Genomic DNA, 23,696 nt, shown 5'->3' on the forward strand with positions numbered 1-23,696 from the left:
GTGTGTCTGGTGTGATTTTCCCCTTCTTTGTTAATAGATGTCTCCTTGAGTGCTGCATTACTTCCTTCTCTGCCACTAGTCAGGACCTCTTGGCCATTCCACACTCACGCAAACCCAGCCAGTCTTACCTGCTGGTTCAGACTCTTGGGCACATTGTTCATTTGCTTGCTGGCTTTCTAGTGCATCATTCTGGTCACTGGTTGTATCTTTCCTCTTTGCATTTATCTGTTCTGTTTCACAGAGGTGATCCGAGAGTCCCTTTTCAGGTGAGGTCGTACCTAAATCGTTTTGATTCATCAATACTTTGTTTTCCTCCAGCATCAATCAGCGTCCAACAGGAAAATACAAACCACTTTAAGCTTTTAAAGCAGAGGAAATTTAATCCAGGGATTGGTTACACGGTGGATGGAAGAGCAGAGAAGGTCAAGTGGAAGAATGCAGCAACCTGAAGCACAGTCAACAGGAAGCTATGGGAGGGACGGAGGGTGGGCTCATGGGCTGAGGTCACTGGGTAGGCAGAAGCTGGACCATGGCTGGCCTGCCTGGTGGAAGGCGGAGTCAAGGCTGAGTTGCAGCCACTCCTAGAATTGCTACTGGAGATAGTGGTGGGGCAACACCTGGCTTCTCCCTTATTCCCACTCTCTTGCTAGTGTCTCCCACATTAGGAACCCAGCAGGGAGCCAGCAGCAAGGGGAGCTGGCAAGCAAGTCCGCAGGGGCCAGTGGCCAGAGAGAGAGGGAAGAACAGAGCAGGGGAGGGTAAGGAATGAGGCCCTGGGTAAACCACCCAGGACCAGCACACACGCCCTGCCCCCGTGGCAAACCTTCTCTGCTCATTATTGATTCCATCGACCCATCCCACTCTGTTCCCACCGGCCTCAATAATGTATGAATACATAGGCATATTTTTCGGTGCAGTGTGGATTTTTCTCATTTAGTGCTTTTCTAAACAAAGTAATTTACGTAAAGCATGATTTAAAATTATTTCCCAAGGTTTTAATATAGAACGTGGGCCCTGGTGCATGCTTTGTGCCACATCCTGGTGGGCATGAGACACAGCCCTTCCTGTCCCTGTGCATGTCACAGCCAGCCGTACTTGTTGGGTCACACTCTTGGACACTTATTGGTGGCCTGTTGTGTATCATTTGGGCCCTAGGTTGAAGTTTCTCTCTTTATATTCATTGCTTTCCATCACTGAGATGCTCTGGGATTCCACTTCCTGGCAGGGTTGCCCCCAGACCACACTGTGAGTTTTAAAGAATTTCATTGCCTCCTCCCTCCACCCCCCACCCCCCGCCACACACACACACACACACGTAGAATCCCTTCTCTCTGCTCCTTACTTGTTGGAGTTCCATCCACTCACCCCTTTCTGTTCCCACCAGCTGTACTAATAGATGAATGGCTAATATGTATTCATACATTTTGGGGTATTTTAAAATGTTAACTTTCTGAATAAGTGTGATTTGGTAAAAGTATAACTGTATTTTCAGAAATCACTCTGAAAGTTTTTTCTTTTCTAAAAATATATTACTAATTTAGAACATTCTTTCTTAAATAACACAGCTCGACTGGAAGCTACATAATAAGAGCCTTGCATATTGTGGGAAGTTCCCTGAGACTCTTCTATGTTCTTTAATTCCTAAGGAGAGTCATGGAATAAAGATTTATAATTTATTATAGACTAGTGTGCTCTAAGCATGGGGAAATTATGACCCTCAATTTATCTTCCTGGGCCAGAAGTTGGTATTGCTTTTATCACTGCTTTTCCAGTCTGGGGAATCAGTAAATCCAATGGACATCTGTGAGAGAAGAAAATCCCAAAGTTTACTATAATGGTTAAAAGCTTAGACTCTGGCACCAGATACAAATAATGATGATAATTAAATGTAGTAATAATAACAAATGCATGGAACACTGATGAACCCCCAGGCATGACTGTGAATGCTTTACATGATATGACTTGTTTAAAATCCAGCACCCTCTGAAGTAGGTACTATTATCATGTCCTTTTTAGAGATGTTGAAACTGAGGGACAAAAAGGGGTAGTCACTTCCCTAAGATCGCAAGGCAGAATTTGAAGCTAGGCCATGGGCACCTGAATTCCTGCTGTGACACTATTCACAGCAGAGTTCAATCCCAATTCTCAGTTGGGTAAACTTGTGCAAATAACCAAACTCTCTAAGCTGATTCTTTTTCCTCTGAAAAACAAGGGTAATATATACCTCATTTTCAGGTTTGGGGGAGGATTAAATAAACTATTAGCTGCATCAATATACAGTATACTGTGATCGGAAAACCAAATCATTATGATTAATGTTTTAGATTAACAATATATTTTTTGTACCAGTAGTTTTTACTCAGGATCAAACACGTGCTGAATACGTAGTATCAGTCATTCTGGGTAATGCATTGTCATCCTTGTTCCATTTCATAGCCTCATGACAACCTGCCAGATAGGCACGATGATCCCTACATTACAGATGAGAACACTGAGATTCAGGGAAATAATATTTTAAATAATAACACTATTAGGAGTGTTATGGGCTAATGGAGGTCAAGCGTTGTCAGCAGTGGTTATTGGTTGCTAAAGTACCAAAGGTTTCTTTCGGACGCCTGCCTGGTGTTTGGAGGGCAGCTCCGGGCCTCTGCTCCAGGGATGGAGGGAGAGGGTTTGCACGGGAGGCAATTGGTGTCCATGGCCCTGGGTGAGGGACCCGGCAGGGGAGGTACCCTGTCCCCTGAGGAACGCTCATCACCTGCTCCCCTGCCACTGTGGCTGCAGCACTGGCCACTGCTGCACATGACGTCAAAGCACTGAGGTCGCTGCCTGATCAAGCAGGACAGAGCAGAAAACTGTGAAGCCAGGCACCTGGGCAAAAGGTCCAGGCCCAGAGCCTTCAGGCACTAACAGCAAGTGCGTTTAAGGAGCGTGGAAGGAGCGACTCTCCCAGGCAACTCAGAGTACGAAGACTCTGCTATCTAAATCTTCGGAGAAATGGCAGATGCAAAGACTGACAATTTTTTGGTACAAAGCAGCAGCCACTCCACCCCCAGCACAGTCCAGAATGGGACACAAGCAGCAAAGGATCATAGAACAGAGTCAAGAACAAACCATCGTAAGAAGAGGACTCTCTGCAACACCACGTCTGGCCTTGACATGAGTTTTCCCAAGTTCCTAGGGGGGAAAATTAAAAATTTATCTCAGATATTGAAGTATGGGCTGTACCAACCTCCCCTAATCCCTTTTTTATAGATAAGAAGTTTAAGACCCCCTGCAGATATCAATACAGAGACCATCTGGACCTGGTGGATCTCATCCAACTCTTGTAGTCACACTCCAGTCCATAGACTGGAAGACAGGTCAGCGGCACCCTGGCTGAGAGTGCCTCGGCCAGGCCATCTCACTGGGTGACCTCCACCAGCCATTCAGTAACTAGTGATGGCTTATCTTGACTCCCACGGTCATAGTGAACTTGCCTTTGTCCCCAGAGCTGCCCCTGACTGGTGGCCTTCCCTTACTTCCTGCAAAGTCCGGCTGCCTCTTCCCCACTCCCTCGTACTCCACCCCCTCCCTGTGCAGGTCTTGTTGGCTTTTCCATGAGGATTCAGTGTCTGATTCTCTTCCACTTTCTCCAGCCCTTGGGATTCTTTTTCAGTATCTTTCCCTCTTTATATGTTTCCCTATTTTTTTTTCATGGGTCTATCTTTTCCATTAGGTTACCAGGTAGTATCCAGGGTTGCAAACACAGGCTCTGGGTTCAGAATGCCTGGGTCCATCCTTGCTCATTGACCCCAGGACAACTATTTACATGGTCTCTCTAGATTTCAGCTTCCTTATCTGCAAAATGGGCACATACGTGATAACATCATCCAATGGCACTAATCCCACAGCTGCCAGAATAAATGTTCAATCAAGTGAGCTGGTAATAACTTGGTTGTTTGTGTTGTGTCCCTGACCCCTTTCTCCTTTCATTTCTTCTTTTTCTTCCTCTCTGTCTCTCAAATACCCACATCCTCTCCTCCATGTCTCTACCACTTCCTCACTTCTGTCTCTATATGACTGCCTTTCTCCTTGAATATTCCTGCTCTTGAACAATATCCCCACGTTTAAATCGGTCCCTTCTTCTGCCATCATCAAGGGTCTCCTCTTTGACGTTGACCTTGGGCCCATAGTCCTTAGCCCTTCACACCTTTACACTGATCTTCTCCAACAGGAGTCTTTCTAAGTCACAGTTACTTCCAGGTAGTCATTCTCTTTAAATCTGGTTACTGACACCCTGGGTTCCTCTTCCTTTGTCTTGGTATTTGGGCCAACAATCTCTTGTCACAGCTACTTCTCCAGCACTCAGCCTCTGGTTAGATGCTCATATAGACACCCCTTGCCACCTTCTCCGTGGTCCTTCAACATTTCTTCCCTGATTCTCAGTGTTTGCTCAGGACTCGGGCTCCCACCTCCCCTTCTTCTTTTCCTCTTAGCAGATGGGAATCGCTTTTGTATTTGTCTCAATCACCTTGCTCAAGGCTTAGTGGGAGAGTAGGCCTCTCCTCCTTCTCTTCTCCATTGCTTTCTTCATGATTAGTTTTCTCCTGGGTTACTGAAGAGAAGGACAGAGAAGAAGACAATTAGAGATCTCCACCAGAGACTAGGAACATCATCTCAAAATTACAAATTTAGGAATTCCTAGCCCTCGGGTCACTCAGAGCTCAGTGGGTCCCAATCTTCATAGTAAAGTTCCCCCGTCATCCTTGGACAGAAGAGAAACCCCAACAAGGGAACTGTTAAACGTTCCACACACAGAACTGAGCCACTTGCATGTTAGGATAAAGGAGTCGTGGAAACATCCTGATCCTGTCAGTTACGTAAAATAAACCTCACATCGTGGGGAAAGCACATGTCAAGACAAGTAAGGAAAGTGAAATGTGTTTACTGAACTGTTCAAGCTGTAAGGAAGAAACAGAGAGATTTCCTCTGGAGAAGGGGTAGGATCCTAGAGAGATCCGTGTGTATAAAAGGGAAAGCCCAAGAGCTATATAGATGGGACTAGGGACTTCCCTGGTAGTCCAGTGGTTAAGACTCTGAGCTCCCAGTGCAGGGGGCCCGGGTTCCCATCCCCGGTCAGGGAACTAGATCCACATGCTGCAACTAAGAACCTGCATTCTACAACTAAAAGAGCCCACGTGCTGCCTCGAAGATCCAGCGTGCTGCAACTAAGATCTGGTGCAGCCAAATAAATAAATAAATATTAAAAAGAAATAAAATAAAGATGGGACTAGATAAGACGAGGGTTGGGCTTAATTGTGTTGGGGAGGATGAGCGGTTCCAAAAGAGACCAAGCAGAGGGGGTGATGCGTGTGGTGGGGTTACTAGACAGGGTTCCCATAGTGGCCCAGATCCCACAAAGAAGGACACTCTGAAGCCGCAAGCAGGGAGTGCCTGTTGCAGCACTGCAGGACGTCCCCACGACTCCTGGACCAGGGACCCAGGAGGCTGCCCCATCGAGGAGGGGCCAGGACACCAGCCCAGGGCCCCTGCAGCTAGGTGACCCAGCAAGCGTAGGAGGAAGGAAATAAACCAGGGAGCCTAGGGGGTGGGTCCCTGCCAGGAGTCCGGGTAGGAGACACCAGGGGAGGCAGTGGAGCCCTGGCTGCCCCAGAGCTGGTGGCAGGAACACCTCCTGGGACAGTGCCTTCTAGAGGGTGAGATGGACAGGACTGTGAGAGCCATGGCTGCTTTGTCTTCCCCAGGACATGGGCTTCAAGCCTCAGCAAAACCAGGTGGAAGGTACGAGGAGAACAATGGCCCAAAGCCCAGAAGAGTTGAAGGAGGCCTGTGGGCAGGCACTGGGGGCTTTAGCACATGAGATGGAGGTGGGGACCTGGCAATAGGAGAGATGTCACGCCCTGGTCACAGTCCCCAGCCTCTAACGTTGGCTGCTGACCCGAGCTCTGGGGGACAGTAGAGTCCAGGAGGCGGCAGCAGGGGCCCAGGGGCAGGTGGATGGCAGCAAGTGTAGGTGGGAGTCGCCCCCAGCATTTAAAAAGTATAAACTATGCGTTCTCAGGAAAAAGTCAAGATTTAGTTTCATATAGCACCAAAAATAGTCCCTGGAAGAGAAGAGCTTTTGTGATTATTTGAGGAGAAAAAGTTAAAAACCATTTTTCCTTTAAGGGCAGATTTGATATTGAGTTAACTTTCTTGCTCATTACTATGGAAATCTGATGAAAGTGGCCTTTCTTCCGTGTTACTAAGCCAACCCTGGGTTTAGGGCTTAAAATGACCTGTGACTGATAAATTACACGTGGACTGGGATCTATGGACTATTCTTGGGTCTTCCTTCAATGTGGTGATTCTTGTAACTCGGCTTGTCCCTCTAGGGGTCCCTAAAAGTTATGATTCTGGAGTTGTTGGGATACTGACTCCCATTGATCTGGTGTTGCCAAGCCAGGATAGATCCTGCACCCACAGCTAAGCTTGAGATGGGTAGTAGTGAACTCAGTGGACTGCTGTGTAGACCAGTGCTGCCCTGTCATTTGTCCTTCTATCTAAATTGGATGCCACTGTGGCTCTGGTTGTCCTGTGAGTCTAAATGCCTAGTTAAGCAGAGCTCCAGGTTGGTGTTGTACTGTAGCCATTATAACGTGAGCTTCAGTAAGGCTCATGGTACGTGTTTTGTTAACTGTTATATCCCCACTACCCAGCACTATGTATGGCTCATGGTATAAGCTCAATATATACTTGTTGAACAAAACTGGCCTTAACATCAAAAGGTAGATAACAAGCTAATTACCCTTTATGAAGCTTTCGTAAATGTGATTTAAATCAGGATATTCCTGTCGGTTGACCTCGCTGAACACAGCTTCCAGAAGCGGCAAGTCAAATGTCTTCTCCAGTTCACTGAGAACGTTGTAAACCACTCTTGATACAGGGACCAGGTTTCTACAAGAAGCTTGACAGTCCTAAAAAATATTGAATGGAGAAAATATAAATATAGACTTCCACGTTACAGAAGAGCCCTAGAAAGAGATTTTATGGTTAATGTATTCCAATTTCCATACATATGTATATTTTCACATAAAGCTTTAGAATGTCTGTGTATTTGTATGGTTACTAAGTGGAACAGTAAATTCTTTCTCCTTTGTATGGCTACTAAGTGGAACAGTAAATCCTTTCTCCTTAGAAATCCCCATTTACCCTCATTTATATTAGATTTAAGAAGGAACAATTCTGAAGAATAAAATTGGGTTCAAAGTTAATGGATATGTAGGCTTCTCAGAGCTTGGTCAAATGTTTTAGGAATAGACTTGGCAGGTGACGAGCAGCTATTCTGTTGACTGGACAACACCTGCCCCTTCACCAAGGCTGACTTGGCCTGGAAGAGCTCAAGGAAGGCAGGTGACAGTTTCCCCTTTTGTGAACTTGACCACAGGGAAAGCATATTTGTAGGGCAAGGAGAAGACTTGCATCTCTGTAGCTCCAACAACGCCTATTGCTGAAATTAACCGAAATTCCAAGACTCCAGAAATAGCATAAATAAAATAAGTAAATAAGTAAATAAATGGAAAAAAAAGACACCCCCCAAAAAACCATTGGAGAAAGAATGGCAAGCATATACCCCCAAATTTGTCCTAACAGGACATCAATTCCCTGTGGGTTTTAATGTTCTCAGATCTAACTATTTAAATTGAAGTTCATTGAAAAGAAATGCTGTGTCAATTATTATTTCATTAAATCATCTCATTTAAATTATTCATCAATTCATTAAAATTCTTTTAATTCTTAGTTTATGCTCTACTGTGTGCATTCCTACAAGGAATTAACATCTGTGGAGCACACCTGCTTCAGATGCAGCCTGTCTCCAGTGTTACTCACCTTGATGCCTGTCGTCACCATGAGCACCATCCCTTCAGTTAGAAGCAGGACTGTCTCCAGTGATGCCTGTTTCTACTCTCCCTCTCCTTTTTTACCTTATCACAATACTTGAACAATTGCAAAAATACTTGAAAAGGTCTTCTTCTCATAGGACACTCCTCAGTTAGCTACTTGTGCCCTTACTTCTGTGTTCAGGTTATCAAAGCATAACTTAGTATGGGGCTAGTTTACCAGATTGTGACATAATAAACTTCACTTACTTCATACATTCTATTGGTGATGAGTTCACGGTCACGAAGACCCTCAAGGAAAGGAAATGTCGTTTTTATTGCAGTTGAAATCTCCACTTTATGTCTTTTGAAGTGCCTGAATACAGTCTCAAAGATAAGCCTGTCATCTGTGTTCTGATTTTCTGTGGATATCCTAGGGAGGAAGAATACCATGTGAAAACGGTCATCAATATTCCAAGACGCTTGTGGAGGGTGTAACATTTTATATATAAAGGATAGGTTGTGAAGAACCAACATATATAAAATAAGTGGTTTCAGTAGAGACCAGAATAAATGGAATTGAAACAACAAACAATGATATAATTGAAGAAAGTGAGGAGGTTAAGAAAGACTGAAGCACAGGACTGAAAAAGTCCATTCCAGTCTGTCCCAATCAAAACCATTGTAAAGATATCTCCCCTTATCTGGTATATTTTTTAATTAAAAAAATTTAAAATTTGTACAAAATCAAGGTGGAATAAACAGAGGAATGAAAACAATGGAATAAAAAAATCTAACCTTGAAAAATGTTTCTTAATTAATAACTAAGAGAAAATAAAACAAGATGTCCCCTCCTCTGATCTATAACTGTTAAGAGAAATACCATCTTGTATTATAAAACTAGTTCATAAATGATAAGATGTGGTTAAGAATATGATATGGATAAACTGAGAAATTCACAAGACTATCAGTCATTTCTTCTGGGACTTCTATTTTGTGTTAATATAAATCTTTCTGTGTTATTGTTTTATATAGTGAATCTTTCTAGACATCTGAATTTCAGAAATTGCTGCTATTTTCTGTGATAGTAATTTTAAACCTGAGCCTTTAATTCTGGTTCTTAGGTGATTATTTTATTGCTCTGATAATGTTTTAATCAACATTTTGTATTCATAAAAGTTATGAAGAGACTAGGATTCTTTGTCAAACCAGAAGAAAATTATAGTCACTTACCAGTACCCAAAACCATCAAAGAAATGTCACATAATTTTGTTGAATTCTGCATAAAGAAGTTTCTGATTAAAAACTGCAGATTGAAGAGGATCATTTGTCTTCTCTTTTATTATCTCCCCTCCCCCCCACTAAAATGCTAATGAAGAGACTGGATTCACAATGACGAGGAGAATGTCGGGGGCAATGAGCAGATGAGAGATTACTACCGAAATCTATAAGACAAAAACTGGTCAGAGGATCGTTAATTACTATTGTAGGTGGAGGATGCTCCCAGAGGTCAGAGAAGCAACCAGTGTGCCCTGCAGCACCTGGAGAAGCAGTGGAGATCACAAGGGAGACAAGGTGCTGAAAACTGTTGTGTTATTTGAAAAATGAAGAACAGAACAACACACCCTTTACCCCTCAACTTGCCTCCTGACCACTTGTGCCCAGGCAGCCTCTCAGAGGGAAACATTGCTGTCCTTTCTGTCACCATATGTTAATTTTGCCTGTTCCTGGATTCCATATACATGAAAATAATACAACACATGTGCTTTGTGTCTGACTTCTTTTGCTCATCATCCATGTTGTTGGATGAACAGAAATTTGTTCTTTTTTATTGTTGAAGGTATTCCATTGTGTGGACCTACCACAATCCATTTATTCATTTTCCTGTTTATGGACACTTGGGTGAATTCTAGTTTGGGACTAGTTCGAATAAAGCTGTTGTTCTTGTACAAGTTTTTTAGTGGCAAGATGTTTTAATTTCTCTTGTGTAAATAACTAGGAGTGGAATTGTTGGGTCATTGTGTAGGAATATGTTTAATGGTTTTAGAACCTGTCAAACTGTATTTCAAAGTCTATGTTTGACCCATTTTAGTCTATAATGTATAATGTGATATCCCATATAGTTTTAATTTGTATTTCTTTAATGACTGATAATATTGAGCACACTTCTGTATGCTTATTGGCAATTCATAGTCTCCTTTTGTGAAGTGTCTTTTCAAGTTTTTGGCCCATTTATATTATTAGATTGTCATTTATTATTTACTGATGTGTAGGAGTTTGTATATATTATGGAAAGAAGTGTTTTGTTTAATATACATATTATGAATATTTTTTCCCATTCTGTGGTTTGCCTTTCATTTTCTTGACCATGTCTTTTGACATGGTTAAGCTATCATTTTTTTCTTCTCTGGCTAATAACTTCAGTGTACTATTTAAGAAATCTTTGCCTTCCCCAAGTTAATGAAAATATTCAAAAAGTAATTTACAGTATAAGCACGGATCTACTTCTGGATTTTCTATGCTGTACTATTTATCTGTTTGTCTGTCCTTTGCCAATAGTATATTGATTTGAATACTACAACTTATAGTAAGTTTTGAAGTCAACTAGGAAAATATTGTCTTGGGTTTTCCAGGTCTTTTGTTTTTCCACGTCTTTTAAATTGGATTTGTCAATTTCTACAAGAAAAGTGTTTTAGAGTTTTATAAGGTTTGCATTGAATTTGTTGATAAATTTGGTGAAAAGTGACATCTTAACAATATTGAGCTCTAATCCATTTATTTATTTTTCCTTAATCTTGCCAGAAGTGTTTACAGCTTTCAGTGTAGAAGTCATACACTTCTTTCATTAAAATTATTCTTAGTTATTTTATTCTTTGAGGGGGCTACTTTAAATGATATTGCTTTTTAAATTATTTCTAACAATTGTATGAACATAGAATTGATTTTCAGAAACATTAACCATGTATTCATGACCTTCCTAAATTCATGTATTCTAGTAATATATTTGTAGATTTCCTTTGGATTTTATAGAAAAAAACAATCATGTCATCAGCAAATAAAACTCCTTTACTTCTTCCTTTCCAAAAATTGTTTCTTTTTTCTTTCTTGTTGCACTGGTTAGGAGTTTAAGTACAATGTTGAGGAGAAATGGTGAGAATGGAATCCCTTGCCTTGTTTCCAATGTTAGAGAAAATGCATTTAGTATCACCATCAAGTATGATGTCATACACGCACACACACACACAACTGAGGAAGTTTCTGTTTATTGCTAGTTTACTGAGAGTTTTATCATGGACAGACGTTAAATATTATCAAATGCATCTATTGAGCTATTCATATTGTTTTCCTTCTTTATTCTTTAATTTAGTGAGTCACGTTGATTGATTTCCAGAGCTTCCTCTTAAGTAGAAGCAGATAACCACAGGTCAGCAGACATTTGAAGAAGTCTCCAATATCAGAAAGAAAGAACAACATTAAAAAAGAGAAAAAGTTGCCCCAGGAGAAACAGAGATGTTGTAGGAAACAGGAGAAACTTCCAAAACCCCTAATATTTTTAGAGAGATTTGAGAATACATATTGCACCCCTGGTTACAAAGAAAAAGGAACTAACAGAGAAAGAGATAGTGGAATTAGATTTTTTTAAAACTGATTTTTGGAAATTTACTAAGATTTACTAAAATGGTTGTAAAATAAAGTTGGGGAAATTTCCCACACAATTAAATGAAGAGATTAAAGGAACAAAAAAGAATAAATTTGAAAGACAACATAGGAGAGTAAGATTAATTTAGGGGTCTAATAGTAACCTAATTAGAGTCAAGAAAAATGCGCAAGGAAATGCAGAGGAGGACCACATCAAGAGAATTATTTAAGGAGATATGTACCAGGGAGTAGAAGGACATGGATTTTTTAAAAAGGACTTAGAGAAATGAATTTTAAAAGAACCAAACCAAGGCATATCACTATGAAATGCCAACATCTAAAAAACAGAAAAGAGCTTAAAATATTCCAGAAAGAATTAAGAAACTGGTCACTTGTGGAGGAATGATGGCAAGAATAGCTTGAGACATCTCATCAGTAACAGATCTAGCCCTTCAAAATACAGAGTGAACCAGGACAACTTCAGACATGTAGGGCTGAGAAATTTTACTTTACAAACATCCATTTTGAGTGTTTTCCTAAATTTTATTTCCTTTATGCATATGTCAATACATATATTTAAGGTTTAAAAATACAGTTTATATGTGCTCTAAAATTTTTATGCAATCATTATTTTCCTTTCCATCCACATCACTGTGCCCACTCCTCCTTCATAATCCATTTTAATCACCTTGCATGTATTCTTTCCTAAATTCTCCAGAAGTATATAAATCCATCTACCTATTTCTATAACCTACCCATAACTTTCAGGGGGTTTATTCATCATATTATATTATAATATTATATAATTTTCTTTGAATTACAAATTGTCTTCTGCATCAAATTTGTCTTCACATTAATACCTTGCAAAATATTCTCTAAGTCATCTAGTGTGGTTCTAGCTTGTTTATTTATTTATTTTGTTAATGTATAATATTGAACAGCACACACCCACTCTTAGGAAAATACAATATGATGGATTTCAGAAAAACAGGGAAGTAATCCAGTAATGAGGAAGATGTGAAAATTAGAAAACAGTGGATCCAGTAATGGATCCAAGTTGGCAGTCCAGTAACAGATGGAGAACATGAACATCTCAGATGAAACAGGTGATGATTAAAGCATATAAAAAAGTGCAATGAATGACAACAATGTCATAAGGGAAGGGAGAAGGGAATTGGGAATACTCTCCTATAAGGTACCTGTGCTACAGGGGAAGTGGTATAAAATGCGTATTGCAATCTCTAGACAACCACCAAAAACATTTAAAAAGAAGTATAATTGCTATATTAATAGAAAACTAAGATGGGCTCATATAAAATGCTAAATTAAAGCTAGAGAAGGCAGAAAAAGAGAGGGAAAAAAGAGACAAAGAACAAATACAATGAATAAAGAATAGTTACAAACATGGTAATATAATCCAGTATATCAATAACTACTTTCAGTGTGAATGGCCTGAATACTCCAATTAAAAACAGAGATTGTGAGGACCTGGGGGAAGATGGCAGAAGAGTAAGATGCGGAGATCACCTTCCTCCCCAGAGATATACCAGAAATACATCTATACGTGGAACAACTCCTACAGAACACCTACTGAACGCTGGCAGAAGACCTCAGACCCCCCAAAAGGCAAGAAACTCCCCACGTAAAAAAGAATAAACAGAGACAAAAGGATAGGGACGGGACCTGCACCAGTGGGAGGGAGCTCTGAAGGAGGAAAGGTTTCCACACACTAGGAGCCCCTTCACGGGCGGAGACTGCGGGTGGCGGAGGGGGAAGCTTCAGAGCCACGGAGAAGAGCACAGCAACAGGGGAGCAGAGGGCAAAGCGGAGAGATTCCGGCACAGAGGATCGGTGCCGACCGGCACTGACCAGCCCGAGAGGCTCGTCTGGTCGGCCGCCAGGGCGGGCGGGGCTGGGAGCTGAGGTTCGGGTTTAGGGGCTTCGGTTGGAGATCAGGGAGAGGACTGGGGTTGGCGGCGTGAACACAGCCTGAAGGGGTTAGTGCACCACGGCTGGCCGGGAAGGAGTCCGGGAAAAAGTCTGGAGCTGCCGAAGAGGCAAGCGACTTTTTCTTCCCTCTTTGTTTCCTGGTGCGCGAGGAGAGGGGATTAAGAGCGCTGCTTAAGGGAGCTCCAGAGACGGGCGCGAGCCGCGGCTAAAAGCACGGACACCAGAGACAGCATGAAACTCTAAGGCTGCTGCTGCCGCCACCAAGAAGCCTATGGGCAAGCACAGGTCACTGTCCACGCCCCCCTTCCGGGGAGCCTGTGCAGCCCACCACTGCCAGGGTCCGGGGATCCAGGGACAACTTCCCCGGGAGAGCGCACGGTGCGCCTCGGGCTGGTGCAACGTCATGCCGGCCTCTGCCACTGCAGGCTCGCCCCGCACTCCGTACCCCTCCCTCCCCCCGGCCTGAGTGAGCCAGAGCCCCCGAAGCAGCTGCTCCTTTAACCCCATACTGTCTGAGCGAAGAACAGACACCCTCCGGCGACCTACGCGCAGAGGTGGGGCCACATCCAAAGCTGAAACCCGGGAGCTGTGAGAATAAAGAAGAGAAAGGGAAATCTCTCCCAGCAGTCTCAGGAGCAGCGGATTAAAGCTCCACAATCAACTTGATGTACCCTGCATCTGTGGAATAAATGAATAGACAACGAATCATCCCAAATTGAGGAGGTGGACTTTGAGAACAAGATTTATGATATTTTACCCTTTTCCTCTTTTTACAACGAATTATCCCAAATTGAGGAGGTGGACTCTGAGAGCAAGATTTACGATTTGTTCCCCTTTTTCTCTTTTTGTGAATGTGTATATGTATGCTTCTGTGTGAGATTTTGTCTGTATAGCTTTGCTTCCACCATTTGTCCCAGGGTTCTATCTGTCCGTTTTTTGGGGTTTTTTTTAATTAAAAAATTTTTTAAAAACAATTATTTATTTATTTTAATAACGCTATTATATTTTATCATACTTTATTCTATTTTACTTCATCTTCTCTATTTCCCTTTTTCCTACCTTCCCTCCTCCCTCCCTCCCTTTCCTTCCTTCCTTCCTTCCTTCTTTCTTTTCTTTCTTTCTTTCTTTCTTTCTTTCTTTCTACTAATTCTTTCTTTCTACTTTTTCTCCCTTTTATTCTGAGCTCAGTGGATGAAAGGCTCTTGGTGCTGCAGCCAGGAGTCAGTGCAGTGCCTCTGAGGTGGGAAAGCCAACTTCAGGACACTGGTCCAAAAGAGACCTCCCAGCTCCACATAATATCAAACGGTGAAAATCTCCCAGAGATCTCCATCTCAACACCAGCACCCAGCTTCACTCAACGACCAGCAAACTACAGTGCTGGTCACCCTAGGCCAAGCAACTAGCAAGACAGGAACACAACACCACCCATTAGCAGAGAGGCTGCCTAAAAACATAATAAGGCCACAGACAACCCAAAATACTCCACCAGACGTGGACCTGTCCACCAGAAAGACAAGATCGAGCCTCATCCACCAGAACACAGGCACCAGTCCCCTCCAACAGGAAGCCTACACAACCCACTGAAACAACCTTAGCCACTGGGGACAGACACCAAAAACAAAGGGGACTACGAACCTGCAGCCTGCAAATAGGAGACCCCGAACACAGTAAGATAAGCAAAATGAGAAGACAGAAGAACACACAGCAGGTGAAGGAGCAAGATAAAAACCCACCAAACCTAACAAATGAAGAGGTAATAGGCAGTCTAACTGAAAAAGAATTCAGAATAATGTTAGTAAAGATTATCCAAAATCTTGGAAATAGAATAGACAAAATGCAAGAAACAGTTCACAAGGACCCAGAAGAACTAAAGATGAATCAAGCGATGATTAGAAACACAATAAATGAAATTAAAAATACTCTAGATGGGATCAATAGCAGAATAACTGAGGCAGAAGAACGGATAAGTGACCTGGAAGATAAAATAGTGGAAATAACTGCTGCAGAGCAGGATAAAGAAAAAAGAATGAAAAGAACTGAGGACAGTCTCAGAGGCCTCTGGGACAACATTAAACACACCAACATTCGAATTATAGGTGTTCCAGAAGAAGAAGAGAAAAAGAAAGGGACTGAGAAAATATTTGAAGAGATTATAGTTGAAAACTTCCCTAATATGGGAAAGGAAATAGTTAATCAAGTCCAGGAGGCACAGAGAGTCCCATACAGAATAAATCCAAGGAGAAATACGCCAAGACACATATTAATCAAACTGTCAAAAATTAAACACAAAGAAAACATATTAAAAGCAGCAAGGGAAAAACAACAAATAACACACAAGGGAATCCCCATCAGGTTAACAGCTGATCTCTCAGCAGAAACTCTACAAGCCAGAAGGGAGTGGCAGGACATATTTAAAGTGATGAAGGACAAAAACCTGCAACCAAGATTACTCTACCCAGCAAGGATCTCATTCAGATTTGATGGAGAAATTAAAATCTTTACACACAAGCAAAAGCTCAGAGAGTTTAGCACCACCAAACCAGCTTTACAACAAATGCTAAAGGAACTTCTCTAGGCAAGAAACACAACAGAAGGAAAATACCTACAATAACAAACCCAAAACAATTAAGAAAATGGGAAGAGGAACATACGTATCGATAATTACCTTAAATGTAAATGGATTGAATGCTCACACCAAAAGACACAGATTGAATGGATACAAAAACAAGACCCATATATATGCTGTCTACAAGAGACCCACTTCAGACCTAGAGACACATACAGATTGAAAGTAAGGGGATGGAAAAAGATATTCCATGCAAATGGAAACCAAAAGAAAGCTGGAGTAGCAATTCTCATATCAGACAAAATAGACTTTAAAATAAAGACTACTAGAAGAGACAAAGTAGGACGCTACATAATGATCAAGGGATCGATCCAAGAAGAAGATATAACAATTGTAAATATTTATGCACCCAACATAGGAGCACCTCAATACATAAGGCAAATACTAACAGCCATAAAAGGGGAAATCGACAGTAACACAATCATAGCAGGGGACTTTAACACCCCACTTTCACCAATGGACAGATCATCCAAAATGAAAATAAATAAGGAAACACAAGCTTTAAATGGTACATTAAACAAGATGGACTTAGTTGATATTTATAGGACATTCCATCCAAAAACAACAGAATACACATTTTTCTCAAGTGCTCATGGAATATTCTCCAGGATAGATCATATCTTGGGTCACAAATCAAGCCTTGGTAAATTTAAGAAAATTGAAATTGTATCAAGTATCTTTTCCAACCACAATGCTATGAGAGTAGATATCAATTACAGGAAAAGATCTGTAAAAAATACAAACACATGGAGGCTAAACAATACACTACTTAATAAGGAAGTGATCACTGAAGAAATCAAAGAGGAAATCAAAAAATACCTAGAAACAAATGACAATGGAGACACGATGACCCAAAACCTATGGGATGCAGCAAAAGCAGTTCTAAGAGGGAAGTTTATAGCAATACAATCCCACCTTAAGAAACAGGAAACATCTCAAGTAAACAACCTGACCCTGCACCTAAAGCAATTAGAGAAAGAAGAACAAAAAACTCCCAAAGTTAGCAGAAGGAAAGGAATCATAAAAATCAGATCAGAAATAAATGAAAAAGAAATGAAGGAAACGATAGCAAAGATCAACCAAACTAAAAGCTGGTTCTTTGAGAAGATAAACAAAATTGATAAACCATTAGCCAGACTCATCAAGAAAAAAAGGGAGAAGACTCAAATCAATAGGATTAGAAATGAAAAAGGAGAAGTAACAACTGACACTGCAGAAATACAAAAGATCATGAGAGATTACTACAAGCAACTCTATGCCAAAAAAATGGACAACCTGGAAGAAATGGACAAATTCTTAGAAAAGCACAACTTGCCAAGACTGAATCAGGAAGAAATAGAAAATATGAATAGACCAATCACAAGCACTGAAATTGAAACTGTGATTAAAAATCTTCCAACAAACAAAAGCCCAGGACCAGATGGCTTCACAGGCGAATTCTATCAAACATTTAGAGAAGAGCTAACACCTATCCTTCTCAAACTCTTCCAAAATATAGCAGAGGGAGGAACACTCCCAAACTCATTCTACGAGACCACCTTGATACCAAAACCAGACAAGGATGTCACAAAGAAAGAAAACTATAGGCCAATATCACTGATGAACATAGATGCAAAAATCCTCAACAAAATACTAGCAAACAGAATCCAACAGCACATTAAAAGGATCATACACCATGATCAAGTGGGGTTTATCCCAGGAATGCAAGGATTCTTCAATATACGCAAATCAATCAATGTGATACACCATATTAACAAATTGAAGGAGAAAAACCATATGATCATCTCAATAGATGCAGAGAAAGCTTTCGACAAAATTCAACACCCATTTATGATAAAAGCCCTGCAGAAAGTAGGCAAAGAGGGAACTTTCCTCAACATAATAAAGGCCATATATGACAAACCCACAGCCAACATCATCCTCAATGGTGAAAAACTGAAAGCATTTCGGCTAAGATCAGGAATAAGACAAGGCTGCCCACTCTCACCACTCTTATTCAACATAGTTTTGGAAGTTTTAGCCACAGCAATCAGAGAAGAAAAGGAAATAAAAGGAATCCAAATTGGAAAAGAAGAAGTAAAGCTGTCACTGTTTGCAGATGACATGATACTATACATAGAGAATCCTAAAGTTGCTACCAGAAAACTACTAGAGCTAATCAATGCATTTGGTAAAGTAGCAGGATACAAAATTAATGCACAGAAATCTCTGGCATTCCTGTACACTAATGATGAAAAATCTGAAAATGAAATCGAGAAAACACTCCCATTTACCATTGCAACAAAAAGAAGAAAATATCTAGGAATAAACCTACCTAAGGAGACAAAAGACCTGTATGCTGAAAATTATAAGACACTGATGAAAGAAATTAAAGATGATACAAATAGATGGAGAGATATACCATGTTCCTGGATTGGAAGAATCAATATTGTGAAAATGACTCTACTACCCAAAGCAATCTACAGATTCAATGCAATCCCTATCAAACTACCACTGGCATTTTTCACAGAACTAGAATAAAAAATTTCAAAATTTGTTTGGAAAAACAAAAGACCCCGAATAGCCAAAGCAATCTTGAGAAAAAAAACGGAGCTGGAGGAATCAGGCTCCCTGACTTCAGACTATACTACAAGCTACAGTAATCAAGACAGTGTGGTACTGGCACAAAAACAGAAAGATAGATCAATGGAACAAGATAGAAAGCTCAGAGATAAAACCACACACATATGGTCACCTTGTCTTTGATAAAGGAGGCAGGAATGTACAGTGGAGAAAGGACAGCCTCTTCAATAAGTGGTGCTGGGAAAACTGGACAGGGACATGTAAAAGTATGAGATTAGATGACTCCCTAACACCATACACAAAAATAAGCTCAAAATGGATTAAAGACTTAAATGTAAGGCCAGAAACTATCAAACTCTTAGAGGAAAACATAGGCAGAACACTCTATGACATAAATCACAGCAAGATCCTTTCGGACCCACCTACTAGAGAAATGGAAATAAAAACAAAAATAAACAAATGGGACCTAATGAAACTTCAAAGCTTTTGCACAGCAAAGGAAACCATAAACAAGACCAAAAGACAACCCTTTGAATGGGAGAAAGTATTTGCAAATGAAGCAACTGACAAAGGATTAATCTCCAAAATTTATAAGCAGCTCATGCAGCTCAATAACAAAAAAGCAAACAACCCAATCCAAAAATGGGCAGAAGACCTAAATAGACATTTCTCCAAAGAAGATATACAGACTGCCAACAAACACATGAAAGAATGCTCAACATCATTAATCATTAGAGAAATGCAAATCAAAACTACAATGAGATATCATCTCACACCAGTCAGAATGGCCATCATCAAAAAATCTAGAAACAATAAATGCTGGAGAGGGTGTGGAGAAAAGGGAACACTCTTGCATTGATGGTGGGAATGTGAATTGGTACAGCCACTATGGAGAACAGTATGGAGGTTCCTTTAAAAACTACAAATAGAACTACCATATGACCCAGGAATCCCACTACTAGGCATATACCCTGAGAAAACCATAATTCAAAAAGAGACATGTACCAAAATGTTCATTGCAGCTCTATTCACAATAGCCCGGAGCTGGAAACAACCTAAGTGTCCATCATCGGATGAATGGATAAAGAAGATGTGGCACATATATACAATGGAATATTACTCAGCCATAAAAAGAAACGGAATTGAGCTATTTGTAATGAGGTGGATAGACCTAGAGTCTGTCAAACAGAGTGAAGTAAGTCAGAAAGAGAAAGACAAATACCGTATGCTAACACATATATATGGAATTTAAGAAAAAAAAATGTCATGAAGAACCTAGGGGTAAAACAGGAATAAAGACACAGACCTACTTGAGAATGGACTTGAGGATATGGGGAGGGGGAAGGGTAAGCTGTGACAAAGCGAGAGAGAGACATGGACATATATACACTACCACACGTAAGGTAGATAGCTAGTGGGAAGCAGCCACATAGCCCAGGGAGATCAGCTCGGTGCTTTGTGACTGCCTGCAGGGGTGGGATAGGGAGGGTGGGAGGGAGGGAGATGCAAGAGGGAAGGGATATGGGAACAGATGTATATGTATAACTGATTCATTTTGTTATAAAGCAGAAACTAATAAAAAAATAAAAAAATAAAATAAAATAATCACAGAGATTGTCAAAGTGACTGAGAAAACAAGACCCAACCTTATATTGTCAATAAGAAAAAAACAAATATGAAGACGTGGGTTAAGAATGGAGGAGATATCATGTCAACGCTAATCAAAAGAAATTAGAGTAGCTATATTATTTCCAGAGAAAAAAGACTCAGGTCAAGAAAAAGTATTAATTAAGAGAAAGAGAGCATTACATATGATAAAGGGGTCACTTTTCCAAGAAGACATAACAATCCTTAATGTGGTATTTACATATGATAAACACACAGCATCAAATTGTCTAAGGGAAAAATTGATAGAACAGTAATAGAATTAGACAAATCCACTATTCCAATTGGATACATGAACAGCCCTCTTTTAGTCATTTATAGATCAAGCAGGTAGAGAAGCCATATGAATATAGTTGACCTGAACATCACTACCAATCAACTTGATCTGTTTGACATTTTTAGAATACTCCATCCGACCACAGCAGAATACTCATACTTCTCAAGAACAGGTGGAATAATCACCCTTACCAAGATAGAATACAGGGGCCATAAAACACATCTTAAATTTAAAAGAATAGAAATCATAATAAGTGTGTTCTCAGAAAAAGGGAATTAAACTACAAATAAATAACAGAAAGGGATGGGAAATTCCCCCAAATACATGGAGGTTTAAAAATACACTCTTAAATAACACACGGGTCAAGAAAAAGTCTTAAGAGAAATTTTAAAATATTTTGAACTGAACGAAAATAAACTAAACTACAACTTATCGAAATTTGTGGGATCATGAAAAAGCAGTGACTACAAAGAAATGAATTCCACTGAATGTATATATTATTATGTATATATTAGAAAAGAAGAAAGATGTAAAATCAATAATATAAGTTTCTCCCATTGGAAAGTGGAAAAAAAAAGAGCAACTTAAGCTTAAAGCAGTAGAAGAAATGAAATAGAAGAGCAAAAAGCAATGAAAGAGAAAATTCCACAAAACCTAAAACTTATTCTTGGAAAAGATCAATAAAATTGATAAACTTCTACCCAGGCTAACTAAAGAAAAAAAGAGAAAGAAGTCACAAATTACCAATATCAGAAGTGAGGGTAGGATCATCACAACTGATTTTATGAATATTAAAAGGATAACAAAGGAATAATCTGAACAAATCTGTTCCCCAAAATTTGATAACTTAAATAAAATTGACCAAATCCTAGAGAGATACAAACTATCAAAACTCACACAAGGAGAAATGGATAGTTTGAATAGGCCTATATTCATTACAAAATTGAATTAGTAATTAATAACTTCGAAAAAATAAGCGCTAGGCCCAGGGGATTCCACTGGTTAATCCTACCCAATATTTAAGGAAGAAATGATACCCATTCTCCACATTCTTGTCCAAAAAATAGAAGCAGAGAGAACACTTCTTAATTCCTTCTATGAGCCCAGCACTACTGCAATACCCAAAGCAGGTAAAGACAAACTACAGATCAATATCCCTCATGAATATAGATGTAAAAATCTTCCAGAAAATATTAGTAAATTGCATCCAAAAGTGTAAAAAAATATATAGCATGACCAAGTGTAACTTATTCCAGATATGCAAGCCTGGTTCAATATTTGAAATCAATCAGTGTAATCCACCATATCAACATGTAAAAGAAAAAAATTTGGATGATCATACCGATTGATGTGGAAAAGTCATTAAACAAATTCCATCACTTTTTCATGTAAAAACCCCTAGAAAACTAGAAATAGAGAGGAACATCTTCAGAATGAGAAAGAATATCTATTAAAACATCTATGGCTAGTACCATATTTACTGTTGAAAACCTGCACACTTTCCTCCTAGGATCAGAAACAAGGCAAAGATGCCCTCTTTCACTATTCCTCTTCAACACTGTACTAGAAGGTACAGCTAGTGAAAAAAAAGGAGAAAAGGAAATTTAATGTACAGAGTTTGGGAAGGAATAAAACTACTTTGTTTGCAGATAACACGACTGTTTATGTAGAAAATCCCAAAGAATTCACATGCACACAAAATCTGGAACTAATACTTAGGTATAGAGAGGTTGCTGGACACTAGGCTAACATACAAAGATCAACTGCTTTTGTATATACCAGCACTGAAAACTCGGAATTTGAAATGCATTAAGACAATAACATTTACAATAGCACGAAAAATATTAAATACTTAGGTATGAATCTAACAAAATATATACAGAATATATATGCAGAAAACTACTCTAGAAAGAGAAGATTTTATTTTGCAAAATAATATAATAGTAAGTACTTTGATGTAAAATTTCAAATTATATAAACAGTGTTGAGCTTAGTGGTAAAGGAAAATTCTTATTAAATTATTTCTTTTAAACATGAAATTCGAACAATATGGTTTCAAATTCACCACTAAAAAATACAGAAACATAGATTAAAGATTATTTTGAAAAGTTGAAAATAACCACTGGTTGAGTGAAATTAGACTCTAATAAAACCTTATGAAACACTAAAAAATAATATAAAAAGGAAATACAGCTTGCATTTTTAGAGAGTAAAAAATCAAGGAAACTAATAGGAATTTAATAACTAACAGAAAAAAAAACAAGTATGAAAAATACATTACTAAAAACACTAAATGTAAATGAAAAAATAATGGTATTGAAAGGCGCAGGATTAAAAATAGAATCCAATAAGAGACACAAGAAAGACAAAGTGACAAAAAGTTTGTTAAAATCAAAGATAGGCAAGTTATGGTATTCAGATATAAACAAAATAAAAAATAAGGGTATTTATACTCATCTCAAAGCAAAATTCAAAGAACAAATAATGGGGCAAATGTTTTATGAATATTGAGAAACAATTCACCTCTAGTGTTTAACTCTTCACATATTCAAAAAATGATCAAAATATATAGCCTCTGGATAAATTAGCAAGAAAGATTTATTATTTAATCTTGTGACCTAAAAACAGAGAAAATTTTCTCTCAATGTCCTTTAAATGCATATCAATACAGATCATAATCTTGACCATAAATGAAGTGTCAATAACTTATAATCAGTAGATACTAAATAGGCTGCATGTTAAAGAAAATAAACCACACAGAGTTTTATAAAACAAAACAAGGACTAAGATAAAAACCACAAGCCTCAAGGGTCAGTAAGTGGCGAGAGCACCGGAATCACAACTACCTGCTGGACAATCATCAACAGGAAGATACTGGAACTTAACAAAAAAGTTACTCCACATCCAAAGACAAAGGAGAAGCCACAATGAGACTGTAGGAGGGGTGCAATCACAGTAAAATCAAATCCCATAACTGCTGGGTGGGTGACTCACAGACTGGAGAACACTTATACCACAGAAATCCACCCACTGGAGTGAAGGTTCTGAGCCCCATGTCAGGCTTCCCAACCTGGAGGTCCGGCAACGGGAGGAGGAATTCCTAGCGAATCAGACT

General features: G+C 39.6%; 1 protein-coding gene across 5 annotated transcripts in view; it reads right to left on the reverse strand.

The window, feature by feature from the left end:
• The window catches only part of LOC309809694 (nuclear autoantigen Sp-100-like), an 88,888-nt gene that overhangs the window by 35,553 nt on the left and 29,639 nt on the right, over positions 1 to 23,696 (reverse strand). For all 5 annotated transcript variants that reach the window (XM_082631053.1, XM_082631054.1, XM_082631052.1 and 2 more), the window contains exons 2-6: positions 8,133 to 8,295; positions 6,791 to 6,959; positions 4,514 to 4,597; positions 3,115 to 3,177; positions 129 to 278 (exon numbers count right to left, since the gene is read on the reverse strand). In XM_082631053.1, the coding sequence (XP_082487179.1) occupies positions 129 to 278; positions 3,115 to 3,177; positions 4,514 to 4,597; positions 6,791 to 6,959; positions 8,133 to 8,295 (629 nt within the window). The remainder of the gene's footprint in view (positions 1 to 128; positions 279 to 3,114; positions 3,178 to 4,513; positions 4,598 to 6,790; positions 6,960 to 8,132; positions 8,296 to 23,696) is intronic.

This window comes from Mesoplodon mirus (assembly GCF_964341445.2).
Source record: "Mesoplodon mirus genome assembly, chromosome: 8".
Classification (NCBI taxonomy): Eukaryota; Metazoa; Chordata; class Mammalia; order Artiodactyla; family Ziphiidae; genus Mesoplodon; species Mesoplodon mirus.